This window comes from Ailuropoda melanoleuca, chromosome 1, assembly GCF_002007445.2.
Source record: "Ailuropoda melanoleuca isolate Jingjing chromosome 1, ASM200744v2, whole genome shotgun sequence".
Taxonomy (NCBI): Eukaryota; Metazoa; Chordata; class Mammalia; order Carnivora; family Ursidae; genus Ailuropoda; species Ailuropoda melanoleuca.
In genome coordinates, this window is record NC_048218.1 from 32,697,225 (window position 1) to 32,719,819 (window position 22,595).

Below are 22,595 nucleotides of genomic sequence, written 5' to 3' on the forward strand. Positions count from 1 at the left end.
TTCCAATATTAATCTACATGGAGGCTCATCTCCCCAGATCTGTCCAAGACTCTATCTATTATGTGTGGCTAAAACAGATCAGAACTCCCGTGCTGTAAGTCTACACTGGTAAATGGAACCAGCATCCAGGCGGTAAGTTCCACGGCTCAGGGAGGAACAGGCACAACAGCTTATCAAGAAAGCTGATGAAAGCAGAACTCTCATCTCACCACTTTGTAAAGTGTTCTTTCCTCTGTTTTATGGGATGTTTAGTCCCCAAACCCTTTATCCTCTAATATCCTTCAGGATCTACACTTTCCCAGTCAGCACTTGAAGCTGAAATATACTTAGGTTTATATCCTGGTTTAATAAAAAATTTGAGTAGTCATCTTTTTCCTTAAAAAGCTACTTTATCCTTAAAAAACCTGTTTGTGTCTTTATTTGTCTATGAGAGGGAGACAGAGAGAGTGAGTGCACAAGACTGAGGGGGAGGGGCAGGGGAGAGAGAGAGAAAATCTTAAGCAGGTGCCATGCCCAGCAGGGAGCCCAATACTCTGTCTCATGAGCCTGAGATCATGACCTGAGCCGAAGTCAAGAGTCAGCTGCTTAACTGACTGAGCAACCCAGGTGCCCCCAGAAAGTTTATTTTTAAAATGAGTATATTTGTTCAAAAAATATACCATTTAGACTGATCTGTGTTTATAAGTGTGTTAGAAACTAGGACAGTATAACACTGCAGAGAAATGACATTTAGTCAGAGGCACCATTAACTTCTACAAAGAAATGCAAAGGAAACATAAAATTATAAATAATTAGTGAGACATGCTTTACCTACTTTAATGGCATTTCAACAGGGCAACAAAAAAGTGAATTATCTGGTGCTTACATGAAAAACTGTGTTGAAATTAGGGGAGGTAGATTTAAATTACATTTATTCACTTACTAGGAATATGCTCTTGTGAAAGTTATAAATCTTTCTAGTGCTCATACTGAAGCTGAGGATAAGAATACTTGCCTGATCCATGTCACTAAGATGATGTGAAGATAGGGGGAGTCAATGTAAATAAAAGCATTCACACACTGTGAAGTGTTATGCAGACTTGATTTTCAATACTAATTTGGAAACCATTCCCTAAAATATATCTTCTAACCCAAATGATTTTATCTAATTTCAATGGGCTGAACCAGGTCATGCTGGAGTTCTGCTACCTCTCAAAAACCCATGATTCCATGCTGCTGGGTATTTCCTAACGGTCATTAAATATCACAAAATCAGTCAGTGACTAGGTCACACATGGACATAGGAGGGACAATTAGGGACCATCTTCACAGGGTTGAAGCTACGAGCATGTGTGAGTTCTTCAAGAGGGGAGTGCAAGGAAGGAAACAATAAATAACTGGATTTGGACCTGAGGGGAAAAGATAGGACAGCGTGGGTGCAGGTGAGAGGGAACTCACGCTAGTGCTGCAGCATACGGAGCAAGGGGGTGAGGAAGAAAGGTGAGCCGTAATGCCAGAGTGTGGAAAGGATTTAGCCAGGAGCAGAGACTTAATTCCAAGACTGTGACAGGACAGAAACAACCTTGTGGTGGTGAACCGGGGACTAGGAAAGGAACAAAGTAGGACCAGAGCATGTACGTAAGGGGATTAGTACCTACTCCTCCCATCCTTTCTTCTCTTCCTTTTATTATCAAATTTCTAAGGCATTTTTAGAGCAACGAGGATGCCAGTAATGAAGAGCACAGCAGGTGACACTCCCTGAGCTACAGCCTGAGCTGTTGCTAGGCCTTCCATATGCATTAACTCATTTAATTTTGACAGTTACTCTACAAGCAGGTGTTTTAAGGATGAGGAAACTAAGAAACAGTGAGGTTACTTTTATAACACAAGTAAGTGAGAGAGAGAGAACTTGAACCCTTACACAGTCTTTCTCCATCTGAAGAGCCCATGCTTTTAGCCACTATCCCAATAATAAGAACCAAATTTCTCTACATTTACGCATATAAGAACGGGAAACACTTAGAACTAGTCAGCCTTCGGGAGACAAAAATGTTAAGAGTAAGACAACAAACTGAAGAAAATAATGTTTCAGAATCCGAAAAGAATGCTACCATCAGAGAAACTTATTTTACTTGTTTTCCTTAGCTGGAAAGAAAGGAAGAGTGTTGAAAGGGAAGGTACTAACGTGAAAATAATGGACTGTCTCTAAATAGAAACGGATGGAGAAAAAATTACAGTAATGTTTATAATTTTACAGACAAAATAATTTTCTGTTTTAATGTTCCTGTAATGAAACACTTATTGTGTGCCAGTAAAATCTAATATGATTGCATTTCATTAAGTTATACATTAATTAAATAATTTTTCTCAATAACATTTAAAGAATACTTTCCTAATTCAACAATGAATACCATATAGCAACCAAAAAGAATCAATTAATTTCACAAATAAACTTCACAGACATAATAGGAATTAATTAGGTTATTTTTCCACCATTAGGCCAAGAAACATGACATTAATAGAATTAGAAATGATTTTTACACATGGTTATAACTGAAGCCACTGTTTCCAAGAACAGAGTGTTCATAGCTCTACTTTTTCCACTTTTCTCTGGAGAAATAAACTCTTCCTTTGGTTGCAGCATCCACACATTCTCGGGAGCCCGTAAATAATTATAGTGAACCAGTAATTATATCATGGCTTCATTTTAAGACTCTTCTGGAGTATTCAGGTACTATTTTCACACATAAATGAAACAGCGACTATTCACTTTGGCCTTGTGAGATTCGGAGTCAGAATAGCTTAACAGAAAATGATGAAAATGAAAACACCTCAGTTATAGAAGATCTAAACAGCTTTTAGGCAGGCAGGAGATACTTACTGAAAAAAATAAAAGGCTAATTTCTACTGAGATCCAGAAGGAAAAAGTAATTTAACATTCAATATTAGAAATTTATTGTAGACACAGAATGCTCTATTTAAAGACCACGGGCATCGGGTATAAAGAAAGGTGATGGATACAATTATATAATATTTTAAATAGCAGAGAATGATTTAATCAGTTTTGGACTGATTAAATAAAGGACTATATTATTTATTTATTTATTAAGATGTTATTTATTTATTAGAGAGAGAAAGAGCAGGAGCGGGGTTGAGGGGCAGAGGGACAGGGAGAAGCAGACTCCCCACTGAGCATGGAGCCCAATGTGGGGCTCAATCCCAGGACCCTGAGATCATGACCCAAGCTGAAGGCAGATGCTTAACTGACTGTGCCACCCAGGTGCCCAACAAAGGACTATTTTAAAAGAAAGGTTAGATATGGAATTTTTCAGGCCAACGTTTTCATTGTAGATTTTCTTCTTCCATATTTGCAATACGGTTTGCTAGGAAAGGAAAAGGTTTACTAAATGAGATAATAAGTGTAAAGTGCTCGCCAACTGGAGGGCATCTAATAAGTTTGTAATGGATGGTAAATCTTATTACGAAAGTCTGTTCAGCAAGTATTCTGACAATACATTTTATTGTATTAACTTTGAGTTGTACAAAATCGTGATGCATCTTATTGATAATATTTTATCAATTTTTCCTTTCTACCATTTAATTAAATACCTATTTAAAGGGAAAAACAATAAATTCTAGTAATCTCTGTACTTTGATTATTTAATTTTAAACAACCCCAGGGATTCTCTGGCCATTAGGTAGCTGTATCCTCTGTCTACCCACCTCATCCATCCGTCTGTTTTTCCATTCATCTACCCAACACTCACCCGTCCATCCATCCACTTCTGACTGCCCAGCCTTCCATTTACCATCATCCATCCAACAGAAATTTAGCTTTATGTGTGAGTAACTAACACATTTTAACTAAAGATCTAATTTCTAATGGGCAGATTAAGATTCTTAGTCTTACAAGTACCTCAGAGTCAATTTCCACATACTAGTACCTCTTTTTACAAATTGGTAAAAATAATCAACCTCGGCACAAATGTTTTTTTCCCTTGTCAGTGATACAATTGTTACACAAGTGTCTATTGTTTTCAATGGTTACAATGATTCTGATTTCTTTTTTCCCATAGAAGGACAAGAAATAGACAGAAATCTTGACTGAGCTATTGTTAGATGAATTTCTGGAACCTAGGAGACTATACACTGAGCTATGAAGGAAAAAAAAACCCAGAAATGCTTTGAATATCTCAGAACACGGACCCAGAAATAGGACTCAGATATTTCAGAAAAAAAAAAAAAGGAAAAAACCCCACCTAAAACTATTTGTGTTTTAAAGCCTGCTCATTATTCATTACTGCCTATAGTCTTATGAATATATATTGAGCTAATCTAAAACTGTTATAGCAGTTGCAATATTTTAATCATGCAATTTATTTTTCTTATTTTGTGATTCATCTTAAATTCCTGGGTAGAAAAATGATGCTAAATCATAGGCTCTTTACTACCAATGGAGGTGGGGATACACATCTGTCATTACCATTAAATCACAGGGATCGTTGCACAATGTTTAACAATAAAAAATGGTCAAAAAGACCTCTAGATAATGTTTAATTGTATTACTGTCATCTTGAAACTAAAGAGGGCTAACCTGGCAATGAAGGCATGTCCTTTTTGAAGCTATAAAAACAAAAGTAGGACCTATATTGATATGAAATTGTTAGTAGGATCATCTCCATTCACATAAAGAATAGATCATTAAATTGTAGCACAGAGTAAAAGCACACATACACACTCACACATACACACGCAAGGAAAAGAAACATGCTTGCATCTGTTCAAAGTGATTGTTGTAGATCTTTTATGAGACAACCTTGTATTTTTTTTAAGCTTTTTTTTTTATTAACTAAAACATACATAACCTGGAAAATTAGAAAGTTTAGATACTCTATTTTTTTTTTTTTGGTCAAGAAATTAACCTTTATATATAAATTCTTGATAGAATGTGGCATTTAGCTCATCCTAAATTAAGCCCTTTGTTTTTATTTGTTGCATGAAGCACAGATTNCTTGTATTTTTTTAAGCTTTTTTTTTTATTAACTAAAACATACATAACCTGGAAAATTAGAAAGTTTAGATACTCTATTTTTTTTTTTTTGGTCAAGAAATTAACCTTTATATATAAATTCTTGATAGAATGTGGCATTTAGCTCATCCTAAATTAAGCCCTTTGTTTTTATTTGTTGCATGAAGCACAGATTCTAATAAACACAGAGTGTTACATAACCATGCTTCAAAGGCTTCTGTAAACTAAGCAACTCACAGCAACATCTCTGCCTTCAGCGATCATACTCCAGTGAATCATCCAAGTGACCTTATTTGCTCATTAGAAACTCTGTGTACAGGTTGCAAATGTCAGAGTCTGAATTTACATTTTAAAAAGTACATCTTGAGGCAGTTTAATGAAAATATTTCAAAGATCTCAGGTCAAATTCAACTATTTACTCATCTGTTCCCTTAGCTTTAAATATTTTTGGCTGGGATTCACATATTTTTCACAAGGCATCCTTTATGATCACTCTCCTCTTTCAACATTTCGGTATTGTAACAGTTTGAAACGCCATTTGGAAAGGGGGCTGCTATTACACTATTATTTCCACCCCCATCTCAGCATGGTGACAAATAATTTAAAAACATTTGATTTTAGTGTTGTTTACGCTCTCAGAACAGTGTGAATCCATAAATACCAAGACGCACACCTTACCAATGAGGCACGAAGGCAGTTAGTTGAAGAGAGAGAAGCTGCCTGTGCCATCAATTTGTGTATTTGACATACGGCATGTACAGGTTTATTTACTTATGCTACCTACTGCCCCAGGACTATACGTAAGTTATTTTGAGCATAACAGAAATAAGTCACCATTGGCCATGCCACCATTGCTACCACCACCAACCACACATAGGCAGCCATGAACAGAAAACGGCAGCCCAGTGGCTTTGCAGTACGCTGCTCAACCTTTACAGCTGTGTGCTGGAGGGAAGTTAGGGAGTGACTTAAAGGCCTTGGTTTACTGACCTGCCCCATGAGACTAACACAACCTACCTTATAGGGCTGCTGGGATTATGGAACTAGATACTTATTAAAAATGGCCAGCAAACAGAAGGTCCTCAAAAAGAGGTCCCCAACACCCACTTTCCTTGACATCACTCAAAATAGGGTATCATCATTTATGTTCTTCAAAATGGATTAGAAAGAACGGTTTGTCCTTGGAGCTTAGCAGTTTTCCTTTTGATTCAATGCTGATTTGATATTGTTCTAAGTGAAGTAATGTAATGAAAGAAAGACAGTAATGATTCCGATAATATGAAGGGCATTATGTTTTTTTCTTTCTCTACAGCTAAACAATGTGAAATGATAGGCAAATATAACACATTAAGAAAGTGTGTTTTATTTTCCTAGGTATGAAATGTATGATCTGCCTACCTGTCTAGTATGTTTAGATCTGAGCTCTGCATCACCCACAGTGCTATTTACTAATTAAAGAATGTTGGTGGTTATTACGCTGAAGATTAGCAGCTAAAAAGACCAACGTGAGACAGTATATAAGGTTTTTGCTGTGTGTGTGTGTGTTTAATTTTCTAGAATATGGCTATAGATTCTTGTTGCAGAAACAATGTTATGTCTTTTAGCAGTCACCATTAAGGCCACATTCCCAAACCTTAGTGATGCAAATCAGACTTCTCTTTTAGCTTTCCAAAATATATCATGTTATTTTGAAGTGATAGTTACTCTAAACACTGGAGTGTTTCTTCTACTTTGCCTGTCATGATCCCCAAAATAGTTCACCTTACAACAGTTTCTTGGGAAGACAGTCACCACCTATTCTCCACAGATTTGAGTGAAAGTTGACGTCTTGCTATTTGATATACAGGATATACAGGTTCAAAAACTGCTCAAGAATTCAGACATGTTACCTGTTCACAGGTTTATATTTCATAGTGACAGAAGAAGTTCAAGTGACTTCTTTAGAAACTTTAAATTTGTTCTGGCACCAAATCCTGCTCTCCAGGGAATTAAAAATTTGATGAATTTCTTAACTTGATTAATATATCCAATCTTGCCACTGTGGATTCTTCACAGAAAAATCTGTATTCAATTCACTGGCTCAGTAGTTGGAAATACCAATGGCACAGAACACTTTGGCAAAGTCAGAAAATACAGCATAGAAATCCTAATTTTTTGTACTTTCCCTCTCTGAAATGATTCTATAATGCTGAGCCACAGTGTTGTGTAAAGGTATAAGAATAAAGTCAGAAAGATGAAAGACCCAAAAGAAATGAGACTTGTAAAATGTTAGGGATAATAAAAAGAGCCCTTAAAGCTAAGCTTGGAACAATAAGAGCCAAAAGAAAGCACAGATGTATCTGCTGCTTATGGAAGATGATATAGTCATAATAGTAACAGAGAACTGTTGTCTTCCCCATTAACAGGTTAGAGGCAAAAAACAATACATATACTTTTTCATGTTCCATGTTAAATTTGGGATTTTAGGTTAAAGTTATTAGGTGAAAAGATCACTTGGGTGGCTCAGTCAGTTAAGCATCTGCCTTTGGCTCAGGTCATGATCCCTGGGTCCTGTGATCAAGCCTCATGTCAGGGCTTCTCCCTCTGCCTGCCGCTCCCCGTTTCTGCTCTCTCTCTGTCTCTCTGACAAATAAACACATAAAATCTTAAAAAAAAAAGAATAAGAGAGCTATGTGACATCATACTACTACACATCAAGAAAAACCAAAGACTTTTATTTGGTTGCAAACACAATATGAGTGAAAAATGTGATGGTTGCCAGAAAAGCTAGTTTCCCTTTGACTATATTAATAAAGAGAGTAGTATCAAGATAAAGGGAGGTAATGGGGTACTGTACATCATACCTGCTGGACTCTATATGGAATATTGTGCTGTTAGTTCTGGAGACATGATGTAAGAGGGATGTGCACTATGCCGAGTGCATTTTGATGAGGGAGATGCACTGGTAAGAGGTCTGGAAAGTATGAGAATCTGTTGAAGAAACCAGAGGCATCTGGTCTGGAAGAGGGAAGACCAGGGAGTGGGAAGTACTGTGAGGAGCATGTTAAATGCCCTTGTGACTTGAGTGGCGGCTTGTAGAACAGGCGTTGGGGCCAGAGTACAGAATTAATGCATTTATTTTCATACATTTAAGGCAATATCTAAAAAAACCTTGTGAAATAGTGAGATTTCTAGGATGGGAATGTGCTCTACTGATGGTTAGCTACGATGTGTGGAGGAACTTATATATGGTATTTCTGCGCTGAATTGGGTCTCTGGAGTATAGAACATCACAAAATCCAAAAGGTTTTAAGATCAATATAGGAGTTAAAGCTGGTATTATGAACCTGTAGCTAATTAGGTATGGTTTAAGGTATGCTGGAGATCCTCTCCTATTCCCCTCCCCTCAAAAAACAAAATAAAAAAAAAACATACTTTGTTATAAAACAATTATTACATTAGATAACAAGTCCATGAGGTCTTGCATATTTCTTGAGTTTTCAAAGAGATCATGATTAAAATGCAAATGTCCTCAGAGGAAGCAGTAACATATGGGAGTTAGTTACAGCTTGCTGACAGAAAGACAAGAATGAGAAAGATGGCAAGAGTAAATAAGGTCTAAGTGGGCACAAATCTGTAGAAAACAAAATCCCTGCAGGAAAAGAACCAAAAATATTTTCTTATTTTCTTCGAGGTTTTCCTAGAGATTCAATAGATGATCAAGGCTCAAGTTTTACGTATATGAAGATATGGCCCAATTTTCCCAGGTGTCTACATCATTAGAGCTTTCAACGAGTAGTTTCTGAAAGGGGTCACTAACGTACAGTACTCAATGTTTAATATAGAGAATTTCTGTATAAAAGATGCCTACAGACATCTAGATAAATCACTAAATTTCAGAAGACTCAATTTGTGTGAAGGTTTTATCAAAACCAAACTAGAGGGGCACCTGGCTGGCTCAGTCAGTAAGAGCATCTAACTCTTGATCTCAGGGTCATGAGTTCAAGCCTCGTGTTTAGTGTAGAGAGCACTTTAGAGAAACAAAACAAAACACAAAAAAACCAAACTAGACTTTCATGTACAGTGTAATATTATACCATTAAATAAAATTAACTTTTGGGTAGATTCTATACCTCATAAAATATGCTATTATTTATGTTTTCACTTAATTATATTTGTTCGAGTTACATAGATTACATAGTTACACATGAGATCAACGTAGCTTGAATCAAGATTTTTCTTCTAAACATTACCATTGAAATTCTATGTATTTACATTTATCAAAATCCTAAATTAAACATATTTTCTTTATATATATACACACACATACGTATATATACATATATGTGTGTGTATATATATATATATTTTTTTTTAAATTAAGTTTTATACCCAACATGGGGCTTGAACTCACAACCTCGAGATCAAGAGTCACACGCTCTACCAAGTGAGCCAGCCAGGCACCCCAAACTTATATTTTCTATTCCCCTAACTGGTTATTCCTCCTTGCTTTCTTGCTTTGGTATCCTAAGTAATATCACCACTATCATTCTTCCCCTTGTTCAAAATGAAACCTTATATTTTCTCTTCTCCATCCAAGTCCAAACAATTGCTGAGTTATCTCACTCTACGAAGATGCTCATATACCTCTTTCTATCCTATTGTCATTTCTTTGGCTTATGCACTAATTATCTCCTACATGTACTGTAATTTCTCATAATTAATATCTGTATTCCCATCTCTTTCCTCAAGAAAGCCTTCCTATACACTGGGTCCATGAGAACTTTTCCTAAAGCATACATTCTTATCAGGTAGATCCCTAACTCAGAAACCTTCAATGACTCAATATAGAACTATGGAAAAAAGTCTAAACTAATTAATATAGCATTGAAATCTTCTATTGTGCAATCTCAATCTATCTTTTCAGCTTTATCTCTTATTCCTTTTTAGGGTCATCATTCTCCAATTAATACATTGTGCTATTCATTATCTAAGAATGTTCTATGCTCTCCAACAGCTGAGATGGCCCTCCTCAATTTTGTCTAGTATGATCTTATCCATTTCTCAAAGTCCAGGCTTATAGGTCTTTTCCTTAAATCAATCACTCCATCAATCAATTTCTCTCTCTCTTTATTTTTTTCTTTTACTTCTCTCCTGTTCTCCCATGGAACATTCCTGTCCCCTTCCCATTTATTGCATTATGCCTTATATTCTAGTTTGGTTTTATACATCTCTTCTCTCCTACTGGCTTAGAGTCAAGGACAATGCTTAACAAAGACTACAGTGGTTCCCAAGTATACTGTAAAAGTATTTTGGTTTATCAAAAATTATAATTTTGATTGCATATTGATTATATTACATTTTCAGGTACATGGGGAGTGTCTAGGGGCATTACCTCAAGCAGTTCGGAACTGAAAGGGGTCATGTATGAGTTACTAAACATCTAGCATTTATTTGCATTTTTTTATAAAACTGGTGGGTACATTTGCTTCCTGGAACAGTGCAACTCTTTAGTGCAGGCAATCCCATCACACTGATGGAGCATTTTTTTTTTTTTAAGATTTTATATATTTATTTGACAGAGTGAGAGAGCACAAGTAGGGGGAACAGTAGAGGGAGAGGGAGAAGCAGGCTCCCTGCTGAGCAGGGAGCCCGATGTGGGGCTCGATCCCAGGACCCTGGGATCATGACCTGAGCCAAAGGCAGGCACTTAACCATCTGAGCCACCCAGGCACCCCCTGATGGAACATTCTGTATGTCAACTGGGGCACACTGGGGCTATTAGTTATAGCTACAGCCATCTCTCCTAATTGCTCTGATGGCACGTGGAACTGTGATCTGTCACCACACTCACTGAGTAGCACAGGGTAGGGGTAGGTGCCGCAGGCTGCTTAACTAGACAGCACTGGCCCTTTCTTCTTTACTGTTGGAGAAACAGTCTGTCTGGGAAACTGCTTCCCCAAGGAAGGAGTCCACTTCCTGAGTCCACTTTCCACTTCTTGGAAACTCCAGGGTAATTCCCTTGATTCAGCCAATCATGGCAATACACTTCTCCTTCCTAAACATTTCCTTGGGGATGTGTGACTGAATTCTGGTCAACAGAAGATGAAAGAAAATTTGCTAAAGTGACTTCATTCTTAAAAAGAGAAAAAAGGTCTCTTTGCCTTTTGCTGCGTCTGAAGGTGTAACCTCTGCAACCATGGCTGTTGTCTTGCAGCGATGGCAGGTGCCATCCTTTGGGTGTTGGTGGCACCCCGAGAGTTGAAAGCAGAAAGACAGAATGAACCAGGGAACTTGATGATATTGTCACAGTGCTGGGCTCACCCTACCTTTTGAGTGTGTGGCAAAATACATCTTCCTTACTGTTTGACCAGTGAACAGGAGGTTTCTTTTACTGTAGCTAGAGATACCCTGACACGTCAGCCTTCATGTTGGCATCGGGCACCTTGTTCAGCTGGCAGACGCTGATCATTGTGAGGGCTTCAGGGGACAAGAAGATCATTGATATGGTCTGCTTAAAAATCTGTGTTGGGTTGTTGCTAGGTCCTGAATTTGTTTTTTTTTTTTCACAAATCTGGTAAGTCATAATCTTCTTAAAATATACTGCACTTTTTCTTTTGCAACAATGACCAAACTTACAATTACTAATGTTTTTCTTCTTCACTAGTTTAAAAGGTCCACAAGGGCAGTGACTACATCTGCCAGGAGAATTCCTATATTTATAGCACCCAGCACAGGGCTGGCGCACTGGTGTTCAATACATAGGTGCTCAACAAATACACGAATGAGTAAAAGAATATATAGAATTTCGAAAACATTCTCCCTGTCATTTCCTTGGCTCACACTCCTGTGCCCTAATTCCTTACCAGTTCAGGCCTTCAGAAATGAGCCATGTCCAGCATTTGAGGAGACAGGAAAGAAAAGGGAAGGAAGCTGTCTCTATAGCTCTTGCCTTCTTTCTCCGTGGAGAAAGGGAAAAGAGACAATTCTTAAAGGCGACTTACAAAATCTTTTCATAAAGAAAAACTACGATCGTCTCCTGAATTGCATATTGGATCAAAATGTCATTAAAAAAAATGTTCAGAATCATTTTAGAACCAGAATGAAGCTGAGGATTGATTCAGTATAACCAAACAGAGCAAAGATTTACCAATCAACTATTTCAAGTCCCTCATTTTTCAAAAGAGTAACTGAGAGCTACTGTCACCAATATCTGCATTTGTCTTTCTTATTCTCTATGATGTAATAAATAATGGAATGCAGACAGTTACATTCACCAGCAACAAAAAGGATATTTTCCCAGGAGCGTCGTTCCAACTCGGTAATCAGTGTAGCTCTTACTTGGATGAAAGTTGAAAATAAAAAGAAGACCTGCTCTCTCAAAAGCGATGATCTTATTGGCTTCATGCTTTTCACTCACATGGGCCTGCAAGAATTAACACATATATTACATTATTACATGATAGATGCTGCTATAAGCAAATTATTTATTAAAAAATTGTTTTGCCTTTATCAATAGATTTCTTAGTTATTGAGCCAACAAATGAAAACATATCATATTTTTTGAACATGTTGCAATTTTGCCATATCAAACTCTACACTAACAAAAGTCTCAAAAATGGCTTAAAGAGGATAAAAATCTCAGTAGTCATTGACAACTTCAAATAAAGCATAGAGGATTAGCACTGTGGCTTAAGTTTTAAGAACACAGTACCTATGTTATATATAAAGGAGTGTGTGTGTGTGTGTGTGTGTACTGGACGTTTACAAGTGAATTTTCTTTAAGACTTTTAGTCCCCAGGTTAATGAAGTAAGGTACATAAAATTACGTTTTAAAATAAAATGTAACATTGTTACTGTATTGAGATTTCTGAAGTTGTAGTTATCTTAAAAACTTTACATTATTGCACACCTTTGTCAGATTCAATGGCAACCTAATGTTCTTTACAATATATCTTTTTTTCTAATAAAAGAGAAGGTCTGAAAAGAAATTATATCTACAAAGTCTTCCATTTCATATACCATGTTTTAGGGTAGGCAGTGAGAGGTCTTTGCTTTTTCAACACCACCCTCTTGCAGCTCCAGTTTTGAAAGGACTTATTTCCATGCATATCAGCAGCACCACTCTTAGTAATTTAGCAACGTGAACTAAGGCTCTAGAGTAAACAGTGTGCCTTTTGGTATTCAACAATGTTCCTGTTGAAAAGGAGCATCATTTTGCTCTCTCTTCTGGAAATTGCATTACTAATAAACGTGATTAGGGCATTCGTGTCATGTAGCCAATCTTGGTGAATATATAAGTACCTTTGTTCAACCATTAAAAAAAAAAATCATAGACACCAAAGTAAAAATACATCAACAGCAATTTCAAATAGCACCAGTAAAAAGTTAATGGATTATAAGTAACACATACTATATGCTAATTTTTGCAAGGGAAAAAAGCCTGTATAAAATTTGCACCTGTTAATTACATTTTCTAAAACTTACTGAAAACTGAGACTTTAATTCCAGAGGAGAGTCAGGCTCATGAAAAATACAAAACAGCATGCAGGTATAATGGCATCTATTGAGATGACAAGTTAGAGACCAGTAAAGGAAAGGGGGGAAAAAAAGGAATAAAGAAATCTACATGTTGTCAAAGTAGTCTCTTTATGACAGCAAAATTATTTATATAAAGAAAAATGTCAAAACAATTAAGATGTTTCCACAGCAATTTCCAAAATGGACTCCATGCCGAGCTTTTGTCATTTATATTAACCAATTGAAATAAAAATTACTAAATTTAACCAACAACAAACTAAACAGGAAAGTAAGCAAGGCATTGTGTTTAAGATTTTCATTATCTATTGGAGAGACTTCAGTGACATGTTTTGACAACCTGAAGTATGTTCCAGGGCACTACACACTGAATAATAAAGTGGTGTTTAAAAGATCCGCATATAGATTTAAATCGATTGCCATTCCAAGCATGTACAACATTGGTGACTAAAACATAACATTTAGAATAAAGAGCTTACCTGTGGAGCTGAAAGCCAACCACATCTTTCTTCCAATTTATTCATATCCCTGTCAAAGTTATTTAGGAACTTATAGCGAAGGAGGTCATCGTCAGTTAAATGAAACTGCCTTCTGGCATAATGATAACTCTCATTATTTCCTTTTCTTGGGAAGTCTAACCATTCAGGATGCCCAAATTCATTACCTGTGTTAAAAAACAAATATAAGCTTCACCCAGTAATATTAGCATTTCTTGCTAAGGTGACTCAAAAATTATAAGTGTTAAGTCCTTAAAATCAGTTTAGGTTATAATTTACTATGGCTGTGCCCTGTGAATGATATACAACCTTCGTTCAAAAACAGCACGGTGTAGCACAAAGAGTGGTGACCACATCTGGACTCCGAATTCCAGGGTCTGGTTCTAGCCAAGCCATACAGCCCTTGTCGCACTCCTCCTTTTCCTCATGCACAAACTGAGAACACTTATCTCTATCATACTTCTGTCATCTCTGAAACAACCTCTAATATCTCTGAGTAATTCCCCAAATCTCTATTTCTGTCATTTCTGTAATCTGTACAATGCTTTACAATTTCCCAAGGCTTTGAATGTACATTATATTTTGATCCTCAGTGGGGCTCTTCATTATATCCATCTCGCAGATGAGAAATCCAAAGCTTTGGACAGTTTTGCCCAAGCTCACACAGATAATAAGTGCAAAAGCAACCATTAAAATTTAGTTGTTTTCATTAAGATCCAAAGATTTTAATGAGGTTCTTTCTACCTCATCCACACATTAGGCAAGTACGTTTTAAACTTCAGGTGCCATAGAAACCCAAGTCATCACTCTTAGTATTCATTTTCCTTATTTCTTTCTCAGATCTACGTGTTACCATTAGATGTGTATCTTTAATTTCAACGTGTCCACATGCACATGCATGCATGTGTGTTTAGCTTGGACACTTGATTTGGAACCATTTAAATATTATTTATCATTGTAATGATGAGAACCAGAAACTCAATACACTGGAAAAATCAAATAAAATAGTAACACATTAATATTTTTCATTCTCAAAATTAAATTTAGATATTGATTGTCTAATAGATGGGCTCTTATTGTTTCCCCCAAGGTGGATTTCTACTTTACAGCTTGTGTTTTTCCCCCCTTAAAAATTAAATACTGTTTTCCAAAATTTGCTTTCATTTGCCACTTTGGTGCTGCAATTTTCTAAGCCATGAATGTCTCCTTTGTCTCAGAAATACTATGGCGGATACAAGAATGTCCTACATTCAAGAAACTAATGTAGTAATATTCTGATAAAGAAAAACTAGTAAACTAGTGAAGTAGGATGTAATTCAAAATTATTTATTGTAGAGTTGCTTTAAACAGTAAACTCTGCTAAGAAACACTGGAATTTGCATTTAAATTTTGGGGGCCATAGCCATCAAAGTAAAAGTAGCCTCCAAACAAATATGTCTGCAGCAGCTTCATAAGAATTAAAGCATCTACAAACATTTTGCTGAGTTCTAGTATTTCAGTCTATATAATATTCTACACAATTTTACCTGCGAGGTAACAGAGGATGGAACCAGATTTCTGACTCTATGGGCCTATATTGACTTTAGGATGCCGTCAAGTGACACACTGAATTTCCCTCTGCCATGCCTAGGAGTTCTGCTTAGGGCTGGAGCCTGTCCCATGGCTACCCCATGGCACAGTCTGCTCTAACAGCCATTCAGCTGGCAAACTCATGTACCTTCAGAATTGTAGAGGAGCACAGTCTTTACTGCTAAGGAAGGGACTGCCAGCCGGGGGAAATTACATGTCTAAGTACTGGTGAGATTTCAACTAGTGGAGAACTTTAGAGAAAGACTAGAAATGACATGAGTTGGCTAAAGTATAGCAGCCTACAAACTGGATCTAGGCTTTCGATAAGCACAATACTTTTATTTTTGTATGGCCATGAACTCTAGGTTGACTGCAGTACCAATAAGCAATTCCTTGTTACATCATTGTCATTATGATTACCAAAGTGGGGGCAGCAGCATATGCTTAGGGTCTGCTTATGATGCACCAGGCACATCACTGCACATGAATTAATTCTTTCCATCTTCAACAACACTAAAGGAGGTATTATTATTATCCCAAGTTTATAAGTAAGGAAGACGAGTCACAGACATTTTTTAAGTACTGGGATCTATGAATCCAGACAGTCTGGCTTTAGCACCCTGACTCTTACTACTCCATCATATTGTCAGAAATAAATACCATGGGGGCACCTGGGTGGCACAGCCGTTAAGCGTCTGCCTTCGGCTCAGGGCATGATCCCGTCGTTACGGGATCGAGCCCCACATCAGGCTCCTCCGCTATGAGCCTGCTTCTTCCTCTCCCACTCCCCCTGCTTGTGTTCCTTCTCTCACTGGCTGTCTCTATCTCTGTCAAATAAATAAATAAAATCTATAAAAAAAAAAAAAGAAAGAAATACCATGGAAATACAGTGCAAAGAATGACCAACTTCTCATATATGGACAGAGACTCCAAACTAATGGAATGACAAGTGCAGATGCATTGGAGTGAGAAGGTGAGATGTAGTGAGGAGTTTGGTTTAGCCATAAAATAGGGTTAGTGGTGAGGAGAAGAGGTGGGACAGACAAGATGAGATTAGATTAGGAGAGGTCTCATAAAATTAGAAGCTTACACTGCGGGCAGTAGGGAACTAAAGGCTATTTTCTAAGTAGGGGGATGAGAAGTTCAAACGCATTTACTATTAAAATACCTCTACAGTGTGAAAAAGACATTGGATATTGGAGATAGTGAAACAGTAAAAAAGCTATCCAGGAATCGAAAGAATGAGGTAAGAGATGACAAGATGCAGTAGGAATGAGGAAAAAAATGATTCAAATAGCATTTCTTGTACATTGCTGGTGGGAATGTAAATTGGTACAGCCACTGTAAAAAACAGTATGGAGGGTCTTCAAAAAATTAAAAATTAAAAGTTATTATATGACCCAATAATTCCAGTACTGGGTATTTATTCTAAGAAAACAAAAACACTAATTCCAAAAGATATGTGCTCCCCTATGCTTACTGCAGCATTATTTACAATAGCCAAGATAAGGAAGCAACCTAAGTGTCCACTGATGGATGAATGGATAAGGAAGATGTGGTGCATGTACGTATGTGTGTGCACACATAAAAAAAATAGGAATATTATGCAGCCATAAAAGGATGAGGTTGTACCACTTGCAACATTATGGATAGATCTAGAGGGTATTATGCTAAGTGAAACAAGTCCAATTGAGAAAGACAAATACCATATGATTTCATTCATATGTGGAATGTAAAAAACAATGAATAAACAACAAAAAGCAGACTTAGAAATACAGGGAATAAACTGATGGTTGCTGGGGCAGGATGGGCAAAATAGGTGAAGGGAATGGGAGCTATAGGCTTCTAGTTGCGGAATGAATAAATCACAGGAATAAAAGGCACAACATAAGGAACAAAGCTAATGATATTGTAATAGTGTTGCATGATAACAGATGGTAGCTAAGCTTGTGGTGAGCACTGCATATTGTAAAATTTGTCAATCACTATGTTGTACACCTGAAACTAATATAACATTGTGTGTCAACTATACTGAAACAAAAACAAACAAACACAAAACAAATGACATTTCTGAGGAGGAAAAGAAAGGATATGATGCCGCCTGATGAATTCGGGTTGTAAAAAAAAAAGGGAACTCTGAGTGCAGTTTTGAAGTTTCAAGCCCAGGTGACTGAGTAGTGCCCGCATCAGCCACACTAGGGAACAATGGTGACAGAGGAAGTGTGTGGGAGGGAGATAATGAGTTTTCTGGCATGCTAAATTTAAGACCTGAAGAATACACAGGCATTCATGGATATACAATAACATTGATAAAAATAAGGTACTGAAATTCAGGGGAGAACTGGGGGGTGAGGACCAAGAGTAATTTGTTTTTTGTGTGTTTTTTTTTTTTTAAAGATTTTATTTATTTATTCGACAGAGACAGCCAGTGAGAGAGGGAATACAAGCAGGGGGAGTGGGAGAGGAAGAAGCAGGCTCATAACAGACGAGTCTGATGTGGGGCTCGATCCCATAACGCCGGGATCACGCCCTGAGCAGAAGGCAGACGCTTAACCGCTATGCCACCCAGGCGCCCCAAGAGTAATTTGTTAAGGCCTCAATAAGAGACGGTAGTTACATCCACAAAAGGACAAAGGCCCATGGACAGCATCCTAAGGAACTGCAGGCAGAAGATTAATTAGAAAAGACTGAGGAAGAATGGTTAGCAAAGTAAGACGGACATCAAGAAAAAATATATCAAAGCCTAAGAAGAGTTTCAAAAAGGATGGTCAGTGACAAGTGCTACAAACAAACACACACAAAAAATCCAGAAACCCAGATCTTGCTATCTTACCACCCATTTGGTATAGGAATGAAATAATGTAGGGCTGTGCTTTTCAATCTATGGAATGCTCCAGAGAAAACATACATTGCAAGAAAGCTTGTTAAAAATGTTCATCTGGAGGAGGAACCTGTCTCATTACCTTTGGGGGAAGTCCCAGGCAGGCATCTACATTTTCATCAACCTTCCTGTACCGAAAGCAGGAGGGCCAAAGGCCACTCCCTGAAGGAGAACAGAGTAGAGATTTTAAAGTTCTTTATATGTCAAAGAAAAAGACAGTTATGCAACATGATGCCCATGGACACAGTGAGACTTGGGTTTTAATCTGAGTGAGCCACTTATGAGTTTAGGCAATTTAATTTTTCCAGTGCTCAGTTTACTCATCTGTAAAATAGGATAATATGTTTCATAAAAGTTCTTTTAAGATTCAAACATGGTAAATGAGGCACTGGGGACAGGGTCTGGCAGCTATCAGCTTTCAATGTACGGAAGCTTTTATGTTACACACGTCCACTTATTACAGATGTTGTTCAGGAAAGAATTACATAACAGGCAATAGACGAGAGCTATAATAAAGCTAAAACCAAGAGTGACAGAACTGACCAGCTCTACTCTGCAGCAGACATACAAGTAACCAGGATGAATTCAGCAGGCAACTAGTTAGCTGGCTCCTCTTGGTTTAGTTTTTTTTTTTTTTAAGATTTTATTTACTTATTCGACAGAGATAGAGACAGCCAGCGAGAGAGGGAACACAAGCAGGGGGGAGTGGGAGAGGAAGAAGCAGGCTCATAGCGGAGGAGCCTGATGTGGGGCTCGATCCCATAACGCCGGGATCACGCCCTGAGCCGAAGGCAGACGCGTAACCGCTGTGCCACCCAGGCGCCCCCTCTTGACTTAGTTTTTGTGGTACAACTTTATTCCTTTCTTTAAAGTACTGAAATTGTGCACTGATGCATTTATTTATATATTTAATAATACAAACCAATTTCCCTAAGCCCAGTACTAATGACCTTTGAGTTGTCTACTATTTTAGAAAGGCAGAATTGGATGAGAGAATAATTTTGCTACAAGACACCCACAGGGATGGGGCAAATCAGATTGCTATGTTAGGAACTCCCTCTCCCGGCATGTATTGCATGGTGCACTGGGTGTTTTACACAACTAATGAATCATCGAACTTTACATCAGAAACCAGGGATGTACTGTATGGTGATTAACATAATAAAAAAAATTTTAAAAAAAAGGAATCCCCTCTCCAATCTCTTCATTATTCCTACATGTTCATCCTGCAAAACCTCTGAACAAGCTCTCAAGGGTTATTTATACTATATATATTTTACATATACTTTATATAGCATATATATTTATATAGTATATTTATTATCACATATACTATATATACTTATAGGGCATATAGTATACAGTTGATTACATTCCACTTAAAATTAACATTTTAGGAACCTTCTAAAACCAGAGTTCTCCTTTGGCCGGAATACTACTGACACTAGAGGCTCCCCCATCTCCTGATCTCTCCCCACGCTTCTTGAAAATGTGTCTCAGGTTACAGCCTCTGTTGCTTGCTAACATTTCTAACTGTCTCAGGTATACTAAGAAGGTGAAAATATAAATTCTCCACTGTATGGTTTAGTATCTCTCTTAGTATTCCTCCTTGGAAGTATAGTTTTCATCAGTTTAGAATTGAATGGTGAGTTTGACCAAAACTACTGAGGGTGGTATGAACCCATCTCATAATCTGATTAAAAGCTAAGTAACTGCTCCCCAGAAACACACACACACACACACACACACACACACACACACACACACTCTACAGCCTTAAGGGTTCATGAATTCCATTTGAAAATGGATACAACGTGAAATCACATTAGCATTTATTTCTAACATTCTAGAATGAAAATTCACATCCTTATAATCTATATCATAAATAAATATTTAAGAGTAGCACAATTACAATGAGGTTAAGATATACAAATTATTTAGGAAAGTACAAGACACATAGTACATGACAATAAATATTAGTTACTATTATTTTAGTATTTCTTTTATTATGTAAGTAACATACATTTTTTTAAACATGCGCGTGCGCATGCACACACACAATCTAAAATCTTATAAAATAACCACTCGCTATGGTCTGAATGTTACTATACCCCCAAAAGTCCTACATTGCAATCCTAATCCTCAATGTGATGGTATTAGGAGGTGGGGCCTTTGGGAGATGTTTAGACCACGAGGGTGGAGCCAGCCTGAATCGGATTAACGTTCTTATAAATAAAAAGACTCCACAGAGCTCCCTAGGCCCTCCCACAAGGTGAGGATACAACTAGAAGTCTGAGAACGGGAAGAGGGCCCTCATCCAACCTTCCTGGCCTTCAGGCTTCCAAAATCCAGAAAGCATGAGAAATACATTTCTGTTGTTTATTATAAGCCCCTGGACCCATGATATTTTGTTTTAGCAGCTAAAGTGGACTAAGACATCACTGTTTTCCTTTTGGTAAATATTTTATTTATTTTCATTTATATCTATAACTATATGTCTATATCCATATATATCTCCATCTAACCATCTATCTATCTACAACTTGTTTTCAACAAAAATAGAGTTATATGCTATTTTCAAGTTTAATATAAGCATTTTCCATGTCAACAAGTATATATCTCTTCCCATGATGGTACTTCCTTATGTGCGCACAAGCAATTTTATTTAACCATTTTCCTCATGTTAGTCATTTTGGCTTTTTCTACTATTTTAGTATTAAAAAACATGAGCAATCTTATAAATCCATCTCCGTACACTTGTCTAATATTTCCCTAAGAAAACTGAAAATGCAGAATAGCTGTTGAGAAGGTAAAAAGCAGATATGATTCTAAGAGAAAACATTTCCCAAGTTTTGAACACTACTAATCATTTGAAGACACAGGCACAAGTTAACAAATTGTTACTGGAAATAATGTTCAGCACACACACAAAGTTATATTCCTTAATGCATATGTTTGACATTCTACTTTAAAAGCATTTTTCATCATTTAATTTTAAGATTTCATTTTATTGTGCTCCAAGACTCGTCGAATTTAAACATATATCTTTTTAATAGCATATCTAAAAATTAGTAAAAATTTAATAAAAAAGCTTATTAGATGAGATCAAATTACGTACCTGGAAAAAAATAAAAGACAAAGATGAAAGCAGGACGAATGTTTGGTGCCATAATTCAATTTAGGATTTTTTATGCATTTTAACTTTCACCTCATTTATCCTTTATGAGTACAAAATCACTACTTTAAAAAAAACATTCCAGTGAGCATATTTATACATAAATTGAATTTCTAAGTTAGAAAAAAGAGCTACTTAAAAAAATTCAAGATATGATGAAGACCCTATTCTATTAGAGAATCGTTTATTAATCTCTATTAGAGACTAATTTAGATTTTCTGAAAATCTTTTCCTGGAGAGGCTTCCTTTAAACTGAAAGATATAGAAAGTTGCATACAACAAAGAAATGGATAGAAAAATTACATTAGTGATTGCAGACAAAACATTCTACAGGGTGGCTTTTGAATGTTATCTCTGTTGTAAATGAGCTGACAAGGGGCAAATTAAGTTTAATGTAGACAAACGCAACATTAAATTTCATATTTGGTTCAAAACTGTAAACACAAGCATAAAATAAATGGAAGCAAATCACAGAAAGACTTTCAAAGTGACCTTGGAATAATAGTGAACCATTCTCAGACTGAACAGAGAAAACTGGAAAATGCCTGTTAGTATCTTATACTAGCTCACAGCTCACAAACCTAATGAAGAAAAATACTATCATTAAAACAAGTTAAGAATGTTCTTCTCAGCTATGGTCTACAAATTACTTAGGGGATGTGGCAGCTCTTGAGACGGTACAGTGAAATATGGCCACCCAAATAAGCTTATAACTAAGGGCTACTATATAAAGATGGATACGAAATCTAAATTTATTCAGGTGATGGCAAAAAGGGTAATTGATTTGTTTTAGTACCGATAACTTGCTGGAATAAGAAACACATAATATGAATAAGTATTTTAATTTAACGAAATAAAAAATTTATGTATATATATTTCTAAATCATATACAAATATTAGGTATATATGCAAACATAATATAGGTATATATTCCTCAATGAATCCAAC

At 36.7% G+C, this 22,595-nt stretch overlaps 1 protein-coding gene across 1 annotated transcript in view; it reads right to left on the reverse strand.

Moving 5' to 3' along the window:
* The window catches only part of GBE1 (1,4-alpha-glucan branching enzyme 1), a 276,317-nt gene that overhangs the window by 18,047 nt on the left and 235,675 nt on the right, over positions 1–22,595 (reverse strand). The window contains exons 13-14 of the mRNA XM_034657790.1: positions 14,005–14,189; positions 12,283–12,413 (exon numbers count right to left, since the gene is read on the reverse strand). Coding sequence (XP_034513681.1) covers positions 12,283–12,413; positions 14,005–14,189 — 316 coding nt within the window. The remainder of the gene's footprint in view (positions 1–12,282; positions 12,414–14,004; positions 14,190–22,595) is intronic.